Here is a 21,322-nt window from a genome sequence, read left to right as displayed (position 1 = left end):
GAGGGTGATTTAAAGAAAGTAAGGTATACGTTTTTTGGAGGTGTCTGCATTGTCCCATCCAAGGCAAGCAGTGAGACTGCCTGGAGCCTCGAGCGCCTTTCATCCTGGCAACTCTATGAATTCATGAAATCCACATTACTGTCATTGCAGGGCCAGGAACCTGGCTCCACAATCAGCAAGAAGTTCCTTGCAGGGGATGGATGTTGTGTGCAGGCCAGGCAGTGTTACACCACCAGGGGGCGCTGCCTGGCTGGGATCTCTTCCCACTTCTCAAGGAGGCAGAATTGGAAGTCCTACGTGTGAAGCTTATGCTAGGGGGCTGTGGACAGGTAGGTAGACGGACTTTGAAGGTCTGCCACTTGACCGGCTGGGAATGACAACAGGGAACCTTCACATCACATGGGCCCATTACAGTTGGCCTCCTGCTCCTCTAAAGACCATTCCATCTTATGACTAAGGGGATAATACCCAGATAACAAGCTGGGACTCAGAGAGGTGAAGGGCACACGACGGGCAGTGGTAAGGCAGAGATCCCTCCCTGGCTTGCCTGATGTCAACCCTGCGGTTCTGCCATTTGACCAGCAGGAGAGGCTGCATGGTGAGGGGGAAGGAGCGTGTCCTGGGAGACTGGAGTCAGGTCTGCTTCCCATTCCACCTCCACCTAGTACAGTTGGCCATTCCTATCCACTCCCTTCCACCATGGATGGTATCTCAGGGAGCTTCTCCTCTATTTGGGGGAGTTGGTGAGGGGCTCAGGACCAGCATGGGTGACGACCTCGATACTTGACCAAGACATGTGATTTTCCTGGCTCACAGCCTAGCCTCTTTAGGAATGACTTTCAGTCATGCCAGAGACTTCCACATGCCCCAACTAGCCATGGACACCGAGTTTGCAACTGCAGCCCCAATCTGGGGCAGGTGCGGGGCTAGACGGAGCCTGGGCATCTGTGCTGACCCAGGGTGCTGAAGGCCACCATTCAGTCTGTGTTGTGACCACACTGAACACTGTATGGGTAGCCTCATTTAATCCTCATGCCAGCCCTGTGAGGCACACAATTATGATCTGCACCTTACAGAGGGGAAACTGAGGCCCAGGGCAAACTTTAGCAGCTGTGGAGAGGAGGCTTTCCCCCTTTTCTGTCACTGACTGGCTAGATGCATGGAGAGTGGGCAAGCTGGGGTGCTGGGATCTGGAGAATGAAAAGGGCATGCGGGCTGGCCGTTCTTCAGCAAAGGTTTCTTGGGCATCGACCCTTGGAGACAGAGAAGAAGGAAACAGCGGCCTTCCAGTAGCTCACAAGCCCAAGAGCTCAGACAGGTCCCCAGTGGAGGGCGAGTGGTAGCAATACCAGTGAGTGAGCATGTGCAGAGGCCAGCAAGGGTGACAGGGGGCTGTGATGGTCAGCCAAGGCTTACAGGAAGAGGGGAGAATGGAAATGGCCATCAAAGGGTAAGGAAGATGGTCTCTGCAGAGGAGAGCTGCAGGAGACCTTTGAGCAAAGGCCAGCACTTTAGGGTCTTGGGCTGGGTAGGAAAACAGCAGGGGGACGAGGGCTCCTTGCTGAGACGCACCCTTGGCCTTCAGGACATAGCTAAAGAGCAAGAAGAGACTGGGTATCCAGGGGAGGGTGGGGGGCCTTGAGGAGCAAAGGCACTGTGATGCTGGAACCCATCTCAGTGGAAAAAATGAGGTTTTGCATTTACTATAATCAGAAAACTGCATGCCTCCTCCATGTGTGTCCCTGTGGGAATGTGGACGTGTAAGTGTATGTTTGAAGCCTTATGTCAAAGTCCTTTTACATCCATGATCTCTTTTTACTTGCCCAACTTACTCTGAGAGGTTGGCTGGACAGAAATATTCTCAAGGACGATGAGAAAACAGAGACCCAGCGGGATAGAATGTCTTGCCCAGGATCATGGGGCTCAACAGTTCAAAAGCCAAGACCGATCTCAGGCCCAACTCTACACTGCTGCCCCTGAACCGTCTGCCCAGACCCCATCTTACCTCCCAGATTCGGCATGCCACAGGCCACCCCCACTCTCAGGGCATTCTCCCCTGGACTCTGGACTGTGTGTGAGCCCTGCATTTTCCAAGGAAAACCCCCAGCAGGCCTGACAGGTCTGGGGGTGGGAGTGCAGGACTGAAACCAGAAAGAGGAAGATCCCAGTGGCTTCAGAGGCCAGAGCCCAAGGACAGGTCAAGGGTCCCTCTTCTCTTCCCAAACTGCTTTCAGCAATCACCACCAACTTTAGAAGGAGCTGCCACAGAAGGGACCTGCGAGGGGTACAGTCCTGTGCTGGTCCTCCAGGGCAGCCTCGGGATGTGGGTCTTGGATGAGGGCCTACTAGTCTGACTCCTTTCCAGAGTCTCCAGTGGAATGGTAGAGAACTGAGGGCCTGCGGAGTTGTGCTCTGGCCCAACAACACGGGCACTGCGAAGGTCTCACTTTATGCCAGCCACTGCTCTGAGTGGTTTGCACACATATGTACAACGAATCTTCACAAGCCCTTTGGGAGGAAGGTACCTTTATTAAGACAAGAGGGAGGCACAGAGATTCAGTGACTTAACCCAAGGTCACTTACTTTGTAAGTGGCAGAGCTGGGGTTTGAAGCCAGAGAACCTGCCTCTGAGAGCTATTCTGCCTCTGTTATTAATAATAATAACCAAAGCTACAGTTCTGCTCCTACCTGCTATGTGCCTGGTACTTCCTCACAGCAAGGCAGTGACTGAGGCGTTGATGTTCTCCGCATTTCACAGATGAGCAAATCCAGGCTTAGCGGGCAGCCTGGGGTGAGGTGACTTCGGATTCTCACAGTTGCTAAATCTGGCTAAATCCGAAGCGTGCACCCTACTCGGCCTCTTGAGGACCCGTTTGACTTGCTGTGTCACTATGGGAAGGCTCACTCCTTTTCAGAGCCTCAGTTTCCCTGTCACTGAGGCCTTCTGCTCCTGTCTGCCTCGCTCCAGCAAGCGGCAGAAAGGGGTTGCGGAGCTGGACACTCCAGAGCCTTTCTCCTGTCCCATTGAACCGCCCCGCCCCACCCGCGCCCCCGAAGTGGCTGCTCGGTTTTTTCCTCCATTGCTTAGAGTTAGTTAGGGTGGAGGCCTGAGCGGTGAGGCGCTAGGTGCGGAATGTCTATGCTGCATCCCCGAGAAGTCAGCAAGGCCCCGCTCTGTTGCGGGGAAGGGTCGAAGGGCCCCGGAGCCACGTGCTCGGGCAGTTCTGCGCAGAGCTGACAGTCCTCTGGAAAAGAGCAGCGCTCCCAACTGGAGGAGGGGCTGGGGAGGGAGAGCCAGAGGAGGCCGATTCTGGGCAGAAGGGGTGGGGGTGGGGGGAAGGTAGAGAGGACGCGGACAAAGGAGGCGGCCGGCAGCCCAGCTGTTTTGAAAAATGCTTCCTGTTTCTTTAAAGGCGCTCGCGGCTCGGGCGGCCGGGCTGGGAGGCGGTGGCGGCGGGAGCTGCCTGCTCTCTGGGCGGCGGCGCTGACTGATCTCGCGAACTGGGCTTCTGTGTAAACTGAGGCTAAACAAACACAGATGGAGCGCAGCGGGCGTGCTCCAGAAATGCTGGCACGGCGGCAGCGACTTCAGATGACACTCTGAGCGCTTCGGGAAGGGATTGCCCGGCGGCTTCGCGGAGCCGGCGGCGCAGCTGCCCCGGGCGCGGGGGAGAGAGGGGAGAGAGAGGGAGGGAGGGAGGGCGGGGGAGAGCTCGAGCCTCCGAGGCGCCGAGAGCGACGGCCACCGGGCAGAACCGGGCGCCGCGTGCAGAGCGAGCGCCGTGGGCGCGCGTCCGGGCAGCCCCACTCCCCTGCCTCGCGCGCTGCCCGCGCCATGAAGCACATCCCAGTTCTCGAGGACGGGCCGTGGAAAACCGTGTGCGTGAAGGAGCTGAACGGCCTCAAGAAGCTCAAGAGGAAAGGCAAGGAGCCGGCGCGGCGTGCGAATGGTTATAAAACTTTCCGATTGGACTTGGAAGCGCCCGAGCAAGGCGCCACTGCCACCAACGGGCTGCGGGACAGGACCCAGCGGCTGCAGCCGGTCCCGGCCCCGGTGTCAGTCCCAGTGGCCCCGGCCATTCCCTCAGTTGCGGGCCCGGACACCACTGGGGATCGCGGGGTCACCCGGGCGCCGGAGGTCTTGGATGCGCGGAAACGCGGCTTCGCCCTGAGCGCTGTGGCACCCGGACTCTCCACGCCGCCGCCAGCACCCCAGGGCCAGATACCTGGGAGTTCCGAGGTACAGCCTTTCCGGGAACCCGTCATGCGTCCCCGCATCTTGCTGTGCGCACCGCCTGCCCGCCCAGTGCCTTCTGCGCCCCCAGCGCCACCGGAGACCTCAGTGCGCCCTGCGCCCCCTGCGGCCCCCGCGCGCCCGGGGGAAAGTTCCTACTCGTCAATTTCACACGTAATTTACAATAACCACCCGGATTCCTCCGCGTCGCCTAGGAAACGGCCGGGAGAAGCGACCTCCGCCTCCTCCGAGATCAAAGCCCTGCAGCAGACCCGGAGGCTCCTGGCGAACGCCCGGGAGCGGACGCGGGTGCACACCATCAGCGCAGCCTTCGAGGCGCTGCGGAAGCAGGTACCGGCTCCCGGCCGCACACTCTCATTGCGCCCGGGGAAAAATTGCCAGAGTGGGTGGGTGAGTGCCTCGGGGAGTTTAAGGAGGGTGAGGGTGTGTGTGAGAGGCAGGCTGTCCCCTCCCGGTGGGCCCCAGGATCCTGACAGGTTTGGGGCCTCCTGGAGTAGTGACCGTTGCCTAGCGTTGGTAAGTATCTTAGTTTGCAAAGTGAGGGTGAAGGTCCCCCCAAGGCATGCCCTGGTCCTCCCCGCCCCTCACCACGGGGTGACCCTGTCTGTGTCTGACTTCAGCACTCACAGTTAACTTTTATGGCAGTGCGTATTTGTCTCCTGGAGTTCCTTGGGAGCGGTGGGGAGTGGAAAGGGGGAATGTGGGAATCTGTCTCTGGCGGGGAAGGGGAGAAGACCTTCCTTTCAGGCATTTGGCATGGTCCGGGTCCTGGGGTTGCCAGAATATAAGGGTCCCGCATTCCCTCTTCAGTCCCTAGCTCCCAGTAGGTATGCCCCACACTCAGGTTCCTTCTGTGCTCTACGCCCCTTCCCTTGGTGTCCTTACTGACCCGGGTTGTAAGCCTACTCCTCCTCCCCAGGGATGGCCTCAGGAATTGGCCGGTGAGAGCCCTCCCAGGAGATCCCCTTTACCGCTGCTCTTCCTTCCGTGGTGAAGCAGGCAGGTCTGCTGAGGGGGCTGGTTAGTTGGGAGATCTTTCAGAGCCTGGTTCTGGGGTGGGTCAGGAGCTACTCAGTTTGGGGCTGGCGGGAGTTGTCCTCACCCCACAGTGTCTTGGGCAGAGAAGGGGGGAATGGGTGGGGAGGGGCAATTTTACAATACCACTTTAGACAAGATTGCCTTGGGGTTCTAGGCTTCTCCTTTTCTCAGAGAGAAGGGAGACCTAAGATGGGGTGGTAAGTGTCCCTTGCTCCCACCCACACAGGGAATGGAGAAGAGCAGGGGGTGGATGCTACTGTAGTGAGGTTTTTTTCTTGCTCAGCAGCTGACTTCCTGTGTGACTCCAGGGAAGTTACTCACCCTCTCTGGGCTTTAGCCAGCAACAAAACAGTTCAGAAAACATGATCTTCTTTTTGGATCACACTCTGCCCTTCCTCCTGTGGATGGGGTGGGCAGTGGTGCCTGTGTCCATCCATGGGAAGGGAATTGAACTGGGGAAAAGAACCCCTATGACTTTTGAGCCAAAGTGTCTTGCTTGGGTTTTGGTAAGATGTTTGTTCAGCGAGTTGAAGTGGAGGGGTCAAGTAGCTGACACAGACCAGGCCAGGCACTGACCTTAGCAATGTCCATTGGGACAGGGGCAGTGGGCTCAGTGGAGCATTCAGCGTCTGGATGCCTGTGGAGGGCGACAGCCTATAGAGTACGCTGCAACACCCCCCCCCCCCCCAGGAAAGAAGGATGGCAGAAGGTCTGTCCACCTGCTTGCTTTGCAGGTAGGGAGACTCTTCCCGGACTAGGAAGGCCACATACTCAGGGCATCACAGCTGATAAGTAGCAGGGCAGGCCTGGGACCCAGGTCCTTCAAGTGCCAGTTCAAGGCCCTTTCTACCCCCTCTGGCTCCCTCTTTCAGCATGTAGAAAATACTTCACAGATGGTGAGACAGGTTCAGAGAGCTTATGTCAGGTGATTGAAGCTTTGTGGGTTTTGCACCACACACCTCCTTGGCATGCTACTCACTAGTCTCCAGTGTACTGGTGCCTTCTTGGCATGGTTCAGTCACAGCCTGCATAGCTGTGTACCACTGTCATTGCCGAGCCCAGCTTCGAATCGGTGTCAGTGAGTCACTTCAATGCCCAGGCTCTTGATAGCTCTGTTCCTCGGCTTGTTGAATACTCCAGAGCTGTCCACCCTCAGCACTGAGGAAGCCAGGCAGCCTCCTGTTTTGTGCATCCTACTATCCTCTCAACCGGGAAGGGAGTTAGTGGGGAGGGGCTGCTTAGCCACGGAAGTGCAAATCAGGGACAGGCCGTCTGGGCTGGGGGTGCGTGACAGCAAGGCCAGGTTGGTGGGTGTGTGGGGCAGATGGTCAGGCCTTAGCACATGCCACCAGCCCAGCTGCACAGGGCCCTCCCACCCCCTCATATGAAGGCCATGTGTGCACAGCTGTGCCTGGCCCCTGTGCGGGGCTGCTCCAGGACCAGGTGGGAGGGGTTCGAAGGGGAAGCCTGGCCTTGCTGGGTGGGCAAAGAGGGGCCAGAGCTCTGGGCCTCAGGCTCCTGGCAGAACCTTCTGGCTCACAGACTGTGCTCACTCTTGGGGCATCTGGTGTGTGTGCAGATTGCCTTTCTCCCCTGAAAGTGGGAGGCCACTTAGCCTTGATGGAGGAATGGCAGCCTTGTAGACAGAGGCCGGAGGCGTCAGTGAGGAGCGCTCAGGATCTGCTGAGGTGCCTCTTCATGAAGGAGGTGCCAAGTAGGTGGGGCCTGGGTCCCTCCTTGGCTGTCCCTGGCATCTCCTAGGGGATCCTCACTGCAGGGGCTCAGGGTGGCTCAGGATGGCTGCAGGGGTAGTGCTGCTACCCCTGCTCCTCTCTCAGCCTCAGACCCCTCTATCCTGCTCCCTCATGTCTGCAGTCACCAGGGCGGCTGCTCAGGAGCCTCACTGAACGGGCCCATGGCTGCGTATCTGTAGTGCTACCTCCCGTGTTTCAGATGAGGTCACTTACAGAGAGATTAATCAAGTGACCAGGATTTGCACCCAGGCCTATCTGACCCAGGGGCATGGCTCCTAATTATTAAAACTCAGGTTCTCAGGGTCTAGCCTGTGCTGTGTAGAACTTGTCAAGGACCTGGAACAGCTCTGCGTAGTCTTTGTCTCAGGAAGTCTGCGCTCGCTGACATAGTAATTTTAACAGTAATTTCAAGTGGAATCAAGTGCTGAGCTGTGTTTAATGGGCAGTGTTGGAGCTCTGTGGGTCCAGCAGTCTCAGTGGGCTTCCAGGAGGGTGCCTTGGGCTGGGTGTGAAGGGTGGATAGGAGCTGGCACAGAGGCCAGAGGGGCGAGGGCTTCCAGGACTCTCCTGCATTGGCTGGTAGGTCCTTGGCTTGGTTTCTCTGTAGGACCTTCCTGCATCTGTCCACAGTGATCCCATTCTGAGGTAGCAGGTATACTGATGCCCATTTTATTGGTGGGGAGACTGAGGCCCCCTAAGGTTATGAACCTCCCTGAGGTCATGTGGATGGCCAGGGGTAGAGCCAGGTCCTCGGGCTACCAGGCCAGTGCCTTTTCTCATTTTCCTGCTTCCTGGGACCTGGAGAGGGTCCAACTTGGGGTGGGTGGGATGGATATTCTGGGGGCATATGGGACCTCATGACACTCCCCAAATTTGCTCTTCTGAAGCTGAAAAATCTTCATGGGGGCAGCACAAAGCAGGTCCTTTTACTTTCCCAGAAGTTGGGCAGTCTCTCAGGAGTTGGAGCCAAGTGACCCTGCTGCTTCTGTGGGCCTGTGTCCCCCACCAGAGTGCACAGACAGCTGCCGCGGGGTCTGCTGCAGGCCGTGGGGTGGCTGGGCTCTGGGTCTCCCTATATGCATGCTCAGAGAGGTAATGCACAAAATTGGGGTCCCATGGGATCAGTCTAGAACTCTCCATCTGCAGCTTGGAAGGGTGGCCTGTCCACCTCCCCATCTTAGGCGATAGGGGCCCATGCAAATCCCCAAGCAGTTGCTTTTGGCTAACTGGAAAAAGCCCAGCTAAGGTGGAAGTTCAAAACCCCAAACATTTCAGAGCTGTAGAAAGTTCTTACACACCCACCATCCAATGCTCCTGTCAGGTACAAGTGATACTTTCTACCTCTTGGAGCTGTTTTAGGATGAAGGTAGGCCTGGTGTGCAAAATACTCAGCCCTCCGCCTGCCTGAGCAGACCGCAACGAACAGCAAGCTGGGGCCTGGTCCAAGTGGTCATGGAGGGTGGTCAGGGGTTGCTGGCTCCATTCTCCAGATGAGGAAATTGAGGCTCAGAGGTGAAAGACACTTGTCCAAAGTCACACTGCTGGTAACTGGCTGGGATTCAGACCAGCTCTTTCCCCACACCTTGGCCTCCCAGAATTGGTACCTGCCATTGGATTCTCACTTTGCACTAGTGGCCCAGGCTGAGGTGTCTCTGAGCTGGGCTGTTGGGGCCCAGGTGCTCTGTCCTGCAGCTTGGGCACTAGGAGGATCTGGAATTAGCCAGGTGGGCTGAGGAGCACACCCTCCTTAGGGTGGGGGAAGGAGGAGTGATATGATCAAAAGTTGCTCTTGGTGTCCCATATATGGCCACCTCTGGTGGTGGGAGCAGGGAGAGCCCAGTGGCCACGTGCCTTCCTTGGACACCAGCCAGACAAACTTCTGGTCCCAAACAGGTCTTAGCTGTGTGACCTGGGGCCCAGGATGTCACCTCTCCGTTTCCATATGTACAAATGGGATAAGAACCTTTTTGTGTGTGTGCAGGGGGGAGGTTTTAAATGGGATAAAGTTACTTGTAAATAGCTTATACAACCAGCACTCAATAGATAGTTTTCTTGTTAGACCTGGACTTTGACAGGAGCAGTGAGACAGTGACAAATCTGGGGCAGAACTGGCCCAGAACCTGGAATAGGTGCCCCTAGGTTGGCCTTGACCTCATCTGTTTCTCTGTATTACCGCAGTCATCTTGGATCCCCAGGAGCAGCACCCTCCTGGGAGCCCTGCTCCCGACTGGCAGGGCAGCCAGCTGTTCAGGGGCCAAGGGCTCACAGAGCTGAACGACTCCCAGCGTGACCTCTGGGTGGAAACAACACTAGGGCCCGTGTCACAGAGCTGTGTCCCATGTCCAGGGCCTCCACCAGGCGGGCACTCCCTTCCTGGGATCCTCTGTCCTAGGATTATCAGGAGCCTTTCGGTCCCACAGACCTTGTTTATTTGTTCATGCTGATAAAGCAGGATCCTCTGGCCTCTGGTTGGGAGCAGGCAAAGTGCATTGTTCTGCTGGCTTTTCTTGGATGGGTTTGGAGCTGTGGCCAGGCTGGGAGTGGGAGGTAGGAAGGGGAAATGCATTGGAGGTTGGCATTCTCTCTGTCACCTCCCTGCCCCTCCCTGGGTTTCCTAGCCTGGTAAGGGACAACTCCTTGGCTGCTGGAGCATTTTAAAAAGTGACAGCAAACCTTGCTTCTGGTGTGGGTGTACCTCAGGACCCCCCTGGGGTAGGGGCTCAGCAGTCACTGTCTTGGCTCTAGATTTCCCGCTTCCCGCCCTCTCTGGAACCGCTCCTGGGAGATCTGCAACACCGACTGTACCATTTTGCTGACTTGTATCAGGCCTTACTCCGAGCAGTGCATACATATGTCATCTCATTTAATCCCTACCATGCCGTGAGGTCAGTCCTGTTAGCGATATGACGAGACTGCCCAAGGCCTCATAGCTAGGAAAGACTAGAGCCAGCAGTCGAACCAGGTGACCAAAAGGTTTGTGTGCTTAAGCTCCAGGCCCAGTAGCTAAATCTTCATCCTTAGGATGAGGAAAGGTTTTGAACCCAGTTCTAAACATTCTGGAGTCACGTGGTGAATGTGGAGGGAGATCATTCATTTTTCTCATTCATTTTTCTTATTCCACAAACCCTCTGAGTGCCTGTTACGGGCAGGACCTGTGCTGGGCCCTGCAGACGGGGGCCTCTCCCTGCAGCGTACAGGGAGACTGGCCACTAAATGAGTCTCAATCAGCAGGAGTTAAGGTCCGATGGGTGGGCGCTGTTGGAGCACTACCAAGGGCAGGCACCTGCCGCCTTACCTTCAGCCTCCTGGTCTAGGGTTGGGGTGGGGCAGTCAGGGGAAGCTTTTGGACAAAGTGAGGTTCAAAGTGAGATCAAAGTGGCTGTTACATTTAGGGTCCTCGCCTGGGATGCTCACACTGTTCATGCTTTATTCCCAGGGCCTGGAATAGTGCTTCTCAACCTCAGCATCTTGGACATTTTGGGCCGGGCATTTATTCGCGGTGGGGGCATCATAGGGTCCTGCGTGGGGTAGGATATTCAGCAGCATCCTTGGCCCCTACCTACTACAGGCCCGTATCTTCCCCCTGCTCCCAGTAGTGATGATCAAGGATGTCTGAAGACATTGTTAACTGTCTGCAGAGCAACAAAGTTGTCCCTGGTAGAGAACCACTGACCTAGAATAGTACCTGGCATATGGGGCGGGTGCTCACCTGTTGAACAGCTGTGCCCTGGGGGTCCCACTCTATGGGATGAGGGTTAATTAGTACCAGATATTGGTGGCAGATAGATCTGCTGTGTATAGTTCCTGGAGAGCCAGAGAGAGGAGGAAACCTGGAGCCTTGGTGGCTGGTGGAGCACATTTCAGCCATCTGGGTGAAGGATGCCTCATGGCAGCAACGGCTGTGGTGATGAGCCCCTGTCAGAGGGACCTGGTGGTAGCCTTTCCACATTCCAACACGTTACTGTGCCGCAGGCTTCGTAGGTTTTTGCTCATGTGGTGCAAACGTTGGTGGACAAGGTTCAAAAATTAGAGCCCCCATCTCTTCACCTGCTACAAATCCTCGTGCAGTTAGTGAGTGTGGAGTTGGTGACGAACCACTGACAGACGTGTCAAGTCTGGTTGGGGCTGCAAATATTTATAATGCATGCATTGTATGCCCGGCAGCAGCCCAGGTTCAGAAGGAGCATAAAGAAAAAGAGAAAAGGAAAACCAATCGTGTGTGGGCCCTCCCCACTGAGCGCTGGCACTTTTCCTTCTCCTGTGCTCCCAGGGTCCCTAACTCTGCTATGAGCATAGGAATCACATTATTCATTGTCAGAACCTCAAGTGCCTAGCAAAACAAGCCTCACTGAATGAGTGAGTGAATGAATAGACTATCAGAGCTGCTAAAATTGTTCTCAGGGCGGGCTGGGGATGGGGTGGGAGCGCACTGTGCTTCGTTCAGACTGACTCGCAGGCAAGGACTGAGTCTCAGTTTCTTCCTGTACCGAGTGGAGGTTTGTATGGCTCCCCAGGTTTGTGAGTGCGTGAGCTGAGGTGTGTGTGAGGAAACAGCGGGTGTTATTGTTTAGAACAGACAATGAAACCCAGTCACGGGCTTAGACAGGCCACCTCTGCTGCCCAGCAGCCCCTCTCAGGTCGTGCGATGTCACTGTGAGCAGCCCCATGCCAGTCTGGCCAGGGTGCCCGCGGGGTCGTACTCGGCACAGAGACCCCAGCAGCTCCTCCTGACGCCTTCTCACCCACCAGGTGCCGTGTTACTCGTATGGGCAGAAGCTATCCAAACTGGCCATCCTGAGGATTGCCTGCAACTACATCCTGTCCCTGGCGCGGCTGGCTGACCTCGACTACAGCGCCGACCGCAGCAACCTCAGCTTCTCCGAGTGTGTGCAGCGCTGCACCCGCACCCTGCAGGCCGAGGGACGTGCCAAGAAGCGCAAGGTATGCGCCAGCCCCTCAGGTAGCAGCCTCCGGGAGAGGACGGGGAGGTGGGGACAGAACTTGGGGTGTCCTACACTCACTCAGGCTTCCAAACGGCCAGTGAGGTTAGCCTCTTGGAGCTTTGCTGGGGTCACCCCAGCTTCAGAGCCCCTCACAGTCCTGGGATCATGGACATGACCCTAGTTCTGGTAATGGGGCTGCTGGGGACCTTCGACAGTCACCCAAGGCCTCTGGGCCTGGGTTTGCTCATCACTGGAACGGGAACAGCTCGTCTCTGAAGCTCTTTCCAGTCTTCTGTGCTCTGGGGCTGAATTCCCCACGTGGGCCCTCATAGATGTCCTATCAGGATGGGATCCCCTGAGCAGATGAAAGCCCAGAGAACTGTTGGGCAAGTTTTGGGAATGTGACTTGGCCTGTGGGTTATCTGAGGCCATGCATTAAGGTGGATGATATTCATTCATTCACTCACTCATTCATTCTTGGAGGGATTTGCTGACCCCCAACCTGAGCATGCTGGGCTGGACTATCAGGCTGATAAACACATGGTCCCAGACCCCATGCACCTTACAGATGGTTAGAGAGACCCTCTTGCCAGTATAGAAGGGCAGGACAGTGTAGTGAGGATCTCCCCGAGGCCTGTGCTAGGGGCTGTGGAAGGCCAGGCAGAGGAGGGACAGATACCTTTCCTACCCAGGGGATTTTCAAAGGGTATCTTAATGTAAGTGGTGGTTGAGCTGGGACCAGCAGGACAACCAAGAGATCACCAGGCAGATGAGGCAGAAGGAACAGCCTGTAGAAAGCCTGATGTATTTAGAGAAATATGTGCAGGAGGAAAGGTGTTGAGCATAACTACGGTTCCCAGATGGCCTGTGCTTCAGCATTTCCAGTTGGGGACCAGTACTAGGCAGTGTTAAGCAAGGCCTGTGGCAACCCTCTGGATCTCAGTTCCCACAAGGCTTGAGGGAGGGTGACAGAGGGTGGGACCCAGTCCATATCCGCGAGGGGGGTGGTTGGTTCCCCTGGGCGTTCAGCCATGGGGAGGGCGGGGAGCCAGCTAACTGGCACCCTCCACAGGTTTCTTCCTTCCTGGCCTGCCCCTCCCCCTGTCCCTGACACTCACTCTGCCTCCCTCCTCCTTCCCAGCAGGCCCTTTAGGGTTCTTCAGGTTTCCCAGGGGCCCCGGGGCCCCTGCCAGAAAAGCTGTCCGTGGCCTCTCCCGCATGTACCAGGGAGGGCCCTGGCATGTCCTCACAGCCAGCCAGCTGCTGCTGCTGTGATAATTGCACATTGCGTTCTGGGAGTGATTAACGTGGACCAGTTAGATGAGATCTTCATCAAGTGGGTGAGAGGAAGCGCCAGTGGCTGCTCACGGGGCAGCTTTCCACTGGAAAGTGACACGGGTAAATTAAGGGCGTGATTGATGGCTCCATGCGGCTCTCTGTGACAAAGGGGGTTTGTAAACTCTCTGTGAACTTCCCCTGGCACTCGGGCGGTCTGGAGGTCTGGATGGGCAGAGTGGGCAGGCACCATTTTCTCCATCTCTGCTCCTCGGTGCCTCTCTTTCTGATTCCTCCCCTCACTCACATTGGACAGGAGTCCATGGTCCTTGATGGGCACACACAGTGTCCTGGGCTGGGGAGGAGGCTGACACCTGTGAGCTGAAGAAAGAAGGGAGAGTGGAGTGAAGATGCCCAGTGGAGATGAGCTTTTGGTTTCCCCTGAAGTCACCAAATCTAAGATACTTTAGAGACCATCTGGACCAACCTCCCGTTGTCCAGATCGGGAGGCTGAGTGGAAGCTTATGGTGAAGAGTGTCAGACAGCCCTGATTTCAAAGTCCTGGCCTGCTACGTACCAGCTGTGTCATCTTGGACCTATTTCTCCACCTCTTTGAGCCTCGGTTTTCTCATCGATAAACAGGGATGGTGACGGTAAATCGTCAGTGATTTCTAAGGTCCTTTCCACTCTGACTCTCCATGAGGGGGTCTTGCCACCTCAGAAGGGCACTGAGCAGCTTGTATTCTGCGTCACCCTCCTACCAAGCAGGCTGCCCTGTGACTGCCATCTCCCAGGTGCTAGTCACCACTGCCAAGAGGACTTAGATGGAGGGACAGGACAAGGTCCTGGAGCTGCTGGGACCTCTGAGGGCTTCCCTGGGCCTGGCATTCTTCCTGGCAGGGTGGGAGCTCACAGGACTGCCCCATTCCTGCTGCTGTGCCTTCCTGCAACTCTGGCACCGTGCAGGCATGAGAGTTGCAGAGTGTCCTCAGGGATGGTCTCCAGTGACCTGCCCAGCAGACATGAGTGGCTGCGGTAGGCCTCTGTCTTGTTAACTAGAACCAAGGGGTACGGTGTCTCTAGAGATTCTTTCATTTATTCACTCATTCATTCATTCAATGTTTATTGAGCACCTAAAGCAAGTTCCACATTGGGGAACTCCATGCTGAGCACATGGGCACTGTGATGGGGTGTTAACAGTGGGGTGGGCTTGACCTTCCATAGTCCCTGTAGACAGAGGGTATGGGTTTGGGGCCCAGGTCAAGCCCCCATTACCCCTCCCTTGCAGCCACTGAGCACGGCCTAAGGGTTAGGGAGACAGAAAGCAAAGAAAGGAAGAAACTAGAAAACAAGGAAGTCCTTGATAAATGGCAGCTGGGATGGTCTGGTCACCGATGTGACTGAGGATGGTTTGAGCTGTCCCACTTGAAGGTGGCTCCCTCACAGTTAATGTGCCCTGAAAGGCTGGGTGACCCTTTTTCAGGTCACCTCCTTGAGAGGCTGCCTGAGGTTCCCCGAGATCCCTTGCGGTTCTGATGAGTGGCCATGTCTCTCCAGACCTGTGTGAAGCATGGGATTTACAGTGGCCCCTGCTTGCCCCCCAGGCTCCAGGCACATCCTCTTACCCATCTCAGGTCTTTCCTACCAGGGTGGGGCACCCGCATCTCTTGACTGGTGAGTCTTCCATCTTTGGACGTTGCAGGATGTGATTTCGGGGATGCAGAGCCCTGTTTGGAAGTCCCAGTAGTGCAGAGGCCATGTCGGAGGCCGCCCAGCAGAGGGACAGGCGGGAGGAGTTGAGGGGCTCTGGAGAGCTCAGTTCTGACTCCTGCTGCAGCCGGAGATAATGCACGTTAAGCACCTGGCTCTGGGCCAGGTTTCCGCAGCTCCTGTTTTTAAAGCAGCAACTCCTGAAAGCTAAGGAGGAGGAGGAGAAAAATGAGGAGGAGGATGAAGAGGAAGAGGGGCGAGAGGACAGGAGTAGGAGGGGGAGGAGGAGGAAGAGCAGAAGAACTATTGTACACCTGCACTTGGGCGGGCCTTGCCAGACCTGAGAAGTAGGGAAGGACCCATTTCCCACCATCTAGGGCAGACCCCTCCAGGGATTTTAAGCTATTGAGTATGAATAACATCAACAACAACAGCAACTACCACCACTACTAACAGGGACGGAGTAGTTTAAGCCCTGGTGGTAAATGTCCAGTCAGTTCCTGCACTCATGTGACTGCAGCCTGCTCGCATAGTCCGGGAGGGCTGGCTCTGCAAGACCAGGGGCTGCTCCTCACGCTGTGGGTGGCCTGGAGCCAGAGCAGGCATGAGGCTGGCACAGCTCCCTCCCACCTATGTCTTCCTTTTCCTGCTGATTTCTGGGCAGGGGAGGCTTTCCTTGGGGATGGCAAGTCTGAGGATGGTCCGACTCCTCTTGGGAAGAATGTCTCGGGTGCTATTGTCTGTAGCTTCAGTGCTGGCGACAAGCTGAGGAGGCACGTTGGTTTTGGGTCAGGGGTCAGCGGGAGCTGAGAGTGGTCTGAAGGGCTCCTTACTGGCCAAGTGGCTGAGCCCAGGCCTCCAACAGGACCCAGTGGCACCTGCTCTTTCAGTGGGCTGTTCCCGCGCCCAAGTGTGCGAGGCAGAGTCTTGAGAGCTCTTGCTCTGGCAGGATCCAGCCTCCAGGGTACAGAGCCTCTCATGCCCCCAGAGTGCCCCCTGTCCTGGCATTGTCCACACCTGCTGTGTTCTTAGTCACCCTCATGAGGGCCTCCTCAGTCTCCACTTCTATAAAGTGAGTTGTTGATGGAAGTGATTTCCGTTTGACTGCTGAGCTGAGGTCACCTCAGCCCCTTTTTCTGTCTAAATGATGAAATGCGTTACTCTCGCTCGCCCCTCTGCCCGTCACGGCACTTCCCACAGATATGAAAGTCACTCTCAGAGACCCTTGAGACCCCAGCTCAGTGCGCCCTGGGGTCACTGATAACACCTGACGTTCTCAGAGCCTGGATTATGTGCCAGGCGTGGTGCTTAGTGTTTCTGACACATCACCTCATCGACCGCTCCTGCCCCCTCTGCAAGGTAGGTGCTGGTGTTGTCCCGCTGCACAAATAATGGAAGCGAGGCTGAGGGCCTGAGGACCTTGCCCAGGGACACCCAGCCAGTAAGAGAGGTGTATCTGGGCTCTTACCACTTCCTGTCCTGCCCGCCGCAGTGGGAGTGCACTGGGTGAGAGGAGGTTCTGTTTCCAAGTCTGCCGGCCAAGCAATTGAGTTAAATACCATTTGCTTTCAAAGCCCACAGAGGCCATTTGCTGGGGAGAAAAAGGAGGGTGGGTGGGAAATCACCATCAAATTTCCTTCTTGTCATAAAAATGGATGCAATTTATTTTTTCTGGCATTCCAATTACATAGACGTTTGTCACCAGCTGTTTGTTCTAACACAGAGTGTTCTCTCAGCTGCTGCTTCTCCTCTTCATTCGACACCGTTGGTCCACAAGTCTGGCAGGGACGGGGCTGGAGGGATCGCTGGCTGGGGAGCCTCACAGGTGAGCTCAGAGCCGGCTTTCCTGCTGTCCTCTGACGTCCCCGGGTGGTCCCAAGGTGGGGTAGGGGCTGCGGGGGCTGCTCTCCTCTCCTCTTTCACATTCGTTCACCCCCCCCACCCCTGCTCCTTTTTCAAATTGCCCCCACCCCTACCACATGTGCTCACAGATCCCGCTCTTCTCCCAACATGGTGTGCATGAATGAAAACTGGGGGTCTCGGGCATGGTGAACCAGAAGTAACCACTCATGAGACACGGGAGGCCCCCTCTATTGCTCCAGCCGATCACCCCTTGGAACACAGAGACTGTTCGGAACACCCTGTAAGAGTCCTTCTTCCAGCCAAGGTGCCCCTCTGGAAAGCGCTGCCGAGGCTGTGTGCCCTCCCTCCTGGAACCTGGAGAAAGAGTGTCTGTAGTTGGGGGTTAAGTTGAGAGAACACTGCAGTTCTTTTCAGTTCCCTGTGGTGCTGTCATTTAACTTGAAGACACACAAAAATGCAACCAATGGGGGACCCTCGGTAAGGCCGTGAAGTAGGCGAAGTGCGGGGCTTTGGGGCCGGAGGCCTGCGTTGGAGTCCTGGTTCTGGCACTTCCTAGCTGTGTGACCTTGGGCATGTTACCTAACCTCTCTGATCCCCAGTTCTCTCACCACTCAAGTGAGAACCTGCAGACTTTCCCTGCCACCTTGCTGGAAGGATTAAACAAGATCCTTCCCTTATGGGCTGGCATTTTACTCAGTGAGTGCCAGAAAGGAAATCTCATGAATTTGCATACGAGACAACAACTTCATATGGAACCCCAGGAAGGAACCTCTCAGAAAAGGGCAGTCCCCAGGGCTGGGTGAATGACTCACCAGCCAAAATGCAGGTGAGGGCAAATAGTTCTCTTTAGCACTTCAGGGCAAAACCCTGCTCCTACACCCTTGAAGGGGGCAAGTGTGCAACCAAACCAGAAATCCCTCGGCTTCTAAAGTTCATGGACTTACGCCAAAACCCATGCGTGGCGTTGGTGGTACACAGTACTAACACCGGCAAGCAGATTACCACCAACAGTCACAGTGACCGCGTGGTGAGGAGCCCTGTGTGCCAGGCACCTCACACACATTATCTTTGCGCCTCATAACACCGACCCCTTCCCCCATAGCACAGAAGGGACACTGAGGCTAAGAGAAAGGCACTTGCCCAAGGCCATGGGACTAGAAGTGGTGGAGCTGCTTCCAGTCTGTGTCTCTGGGTTCCGAAGTCTGAGCTGGTCAACTCCTGAGGCCTGTCCAGCCCTGAAGCTAATGCACTGCTTGGCAGGGTGGCCTGTGCCCAGGGGGCGCCCAGCAAATGCCCGGTGCAGGGCCTTGTTCAGAGCGACAGCCCTTCTGTGAGCAGCCAGGCTGCAGCACATGGAGGCTTCATTAAGCTGCGGGGAGCCAATAGCCCGCTGGGGGTGACCCCGGGGGTGGTAAGGGTGGGGTGGGCTAGGGGGTGCCACCAGCGAGGTCTGACACCAGGTTAAGTCGCCTGGCGGCCTCTGGCTGCAGCTGGGAGCACGCCTGGTTCCCATTCGGGCGCTGTGGTTTTGATTAGCTGTTCTGTGAGGCGGGCCTGGTGGTGAGTCCATGGGAGCTCCGCTGGAACAGAGGGTCCCCCGCCTGCCGCCGCCGCTGCGGCCCCCCCTCCTGGCAGCCCCAGACTCCAGATGTTCCGAGCTCTCGCTGGGAAGGCCTGCTGGCGCCACTGAGGGCAGAGGGCAGGGAAAGCACGCGAGCTGGAAGCCCAGGCACTCAGTCACCGCAGGCCTTGGCAGCCCGCCCAGCCCTCTGCTGGCACATTCCCCAGCTCTCCCCTGGCCATCTGTTCCCAAAAAACCCTTTCAGAGCCTCATCATCACTCAGGATACAACAGCGCGAGCAGCTGGTTTGGAGGCAGCAGGGAAAACCGTGCAAAAGGTCCTTTGTGAGAGAGGAAACTCGCTTATGAATAACAGGGCTGGACGCCGTAAAAGTTGGCGGCTGGAATTCTTGTTTCTCAGGCGCCGCTGTTTTCTCTTGACTTTTTATCTCTGGTTTTTATTTTGTTCCCCCTTGTTTTCTTTTCATGTTGTTTCTTCCTCTTACACCAGTTGTGACTTTTCTTCTTCCTCTAAGGTGCCTGAAGGCCACCTAATTAGTGCCCCTGGATGCTGCCTAACTTTTATTTGTCAAAGCTGTTAAAATTGGGGATGGTTGGCAGTGACTGTTTTCAGAACACCTTGGCTGGAGGGGACGGGGGAGAAGGAGGTGCCTGGGGGGGCACAGTGAGGGTGGGGCCCGGCCCATCAGCGGTCAGCAGAAAGTGAGTGCAGTCATCCACTGAGCAGAACGATGTGGACAGTGTCCATGCAGAGGGAGGGTGGGGGGCAGAGAGAGCAGGGAGACCGCCATCTGCTCATCCGAGAGCAACACAGGATGCTTTGGGAGAACCGTGGTATTAATACACACCCCAGGGCCTGGGCCCCTCAGCTGATTGCCGTATGACATGAAGCCTTTTTAAAGAACTGGCTGCCGCCGCTGCCAGAAACTTCTGCGAGACGTTTGCCTGGAATCTGGGCACCTCCCAGGAGCAGTCACCGGGTGGCCTATTGGGGGCCCATGAGGTGCTGGGGCAGGGCAGCTGGAAGGCCAGCACTGCTGAAGAAAGGAAGAGGGCAAGGCCTGGCTGCCTTCCTCACACCCCCTGGCCCCCGAGGAGGAGCTGGGAGTCAGCCTGGGCTGCCAGGTAGAAGTGAGGAGTTGCCTCCCACGTGTCAGTACAGTGGGAAGCACAGGCCAGGGGCAGGGGACTGGGGGTTTCCCCTTTACTTTCTCCATTCCCTGTACCCTGGTTACACTGCCTGCATTCCCCCCAGCCCCACTGTTCTATGAGACCCAGAAGTTCCGGCAGCCCCTCACCCCGGCAGTGGAAAAAGCCTGTCGCCCATGCTGCTGTGGGTGGCCAGTTTTTCACAAGCAAAAGTTCTGGGCTTTACAGGATATTTGTGCATTTCATGTACACTTTTCTCAGGCCCCCGTTCTTCGTTTCTCTTGCAACCCTCTCTCCTCCAGTTTCAGTTGGAGAGATGGCAGCTCCAGCAGGACCAAATATTTATGTTTATCGCAATTTCAGGGCCATTACTCCGAAGGGCTCAGTGCAGGCTGGTGAGACCCACCCTCCCCACAGCAGCCTCGCTGGGCAGGTGTCTGGGCTCTGCGGCAGGTCTCAGCTCCGCCCCAGGGGCTGTGTGACTAGGTGGCCTTACTGAAGCGTGTTATCTGGGAGATGCCCATCCTGCCTCTCAGATCTATGGGGGGATCAATGGCACAAAGGGATATGGAATCGTTTTATGAGTTCCCTCCCATGTCCCTGCTTGAGAGGTTGGTCTTCATGGTGAGGACGACCTGGGGAAGGGGGATTGTCCACTGGCCCAGCCCCTGGCGATGATATGGAGTTGGCCTAGGGGCCAGAAATTGAGAAGGGGAAGAAGGCAGGGAGACAGGGGTGACGGGGCCTGCTCTGCCCTTTGCCCAGTCTTAAGCCCCTGCACCCAGCACGGTGGGAGGCCTGGAACAGAAGGGCACCAGCAGGACCCAGTTCCCCACCTGTCCTGGAGCAGGTTGTCCCCTTTCTACGTGCTCCAGTGAACCAGAAAGCGGGTTTCAGAGGAAATACGAATCCTTACCTTCCGTGAGCTCCCAGTACAAATGTTTTAGAAGTCAGAATAGGAACCAGTCCCTCCTTCAAGGCCCTACATTCTCTGCCCAGAATTCACAGCCACCTGGGGCCTGGACCGGCCCCTAGTTGCTCCCCCACTCAGTCTGTCCCCACCTGAGCCCCTGCCGGTGGCTCTGCTGAAAGCCAGATCTCACCACCTGACTTCCCCGCTCAGGACCCTTGGGGGCTCCCCACAGGCCGAGGGTAGAGGCTGGCCTCCCTTATAGGACACCTGACCCTCCCCTGCAAGTGACTTGGCTCCAGCCGGTCACTCCCTGTGTCCCAATTTACACTCCAATGACACGGAACTCCTCTCCCAAAGGGGCTATTTGTGACCTCTGTGCTCATGCCATCCCTGCTGTCTGGCGCGCCCTCCTCCCCTCTGTCTGCCTACCTCCTGTCATTCTGGAAGGCTTGGCTCCTCCTGGAAGCCCTCTCTGACCCCTGCCCCAGCCTCCTGTCTGGGCCCATGGCATGGCCACCCCCCTGCCCCCACCACAGGGGTGTGCAATCTCATTCAGGAAAGCGACATATGATATGCTATGAAGTAATGATAGAAAATGTTCTATTACGAGGTGCTCCATTATGTGATATATTAGAGTTCATTTTGTGTCATTGCATTACATTATGTTTGTGGGTGACGTGTTACATGGAATATTATGGGATATAGCCAATGCGATACCTCAGTGAGAGTGTTTGTTTGGTGCTTACCTCTCGAGCTAGGCCGTGAGCCTTGTCACGTTTGTGTCCCAGCTCCTGTCACATAGCAGGCCCCCAAATAATTACACACTGTTCCTCCCACTGAA

The 21,322-nt window shown here is 56.3% G+C and overlaps 1 protein-coding gene across 9 annotated transcripts in view; it reads left to right on the top strand.

Annotated features, from left to right (window-relative positions):
- Positions 1 to 3,418: 3,418 nt before the first annotated feature.
- ATOH8 (atonal bHLH transcription factor 8) overlaps positions 3,419 to 21,322 on the top strand; it is a 30,216-nt gene continuing 12,312 nt past the window's right edge. For 2 of the 9 annotated variants that reach the window (XM_071221528.1, XM_071221529.1), the window contains exons 1-3: positions 3,419 to 4,585; positions 11,797 to 11,988; positions 16,712 to 16,800. In XM_071221528.1, coding sequence (XP_071077629.1) covers positions 3,836 to 4,585; positions 11,797 to 11,988; positions 16,712 to 16,800 — 1,031 coding nt within the window. In that variant the 5' untranslated portion in view covers positions 3,419 to 3,835. Of the gene's footprint in view, positions 4,586 to 11,796; positions 11,989 to 13,581; positions 16,659 to 16,698; positions 16,801 to 16,966; positions 17,767 to 21,322 lie in introns of those variants that run through there. The other 7 variants (XM_045193846.3, XM_045193844.3, XM_024558609.4 and 4 more) reach the window with 5 other exon arrangements.

This window comes from Desmodus rotundus, chromosome 5 (assembly GCF_022682495.2).
Source record: "Desmodus rotundus isolate HL8 chromosome 5, HLdesRot8A.1, whole genome shotgun sequence".
Classification (NCBI taxonomy): Eukaryota; Metazoa; Chordata; class Mammalia; order Chiroptera; family Phyllostomidae; genus Desmodus; species Desmodus rotundus.
This window is presented reverse-complemented; position numbering and strand designations above follow the sequence as displayed.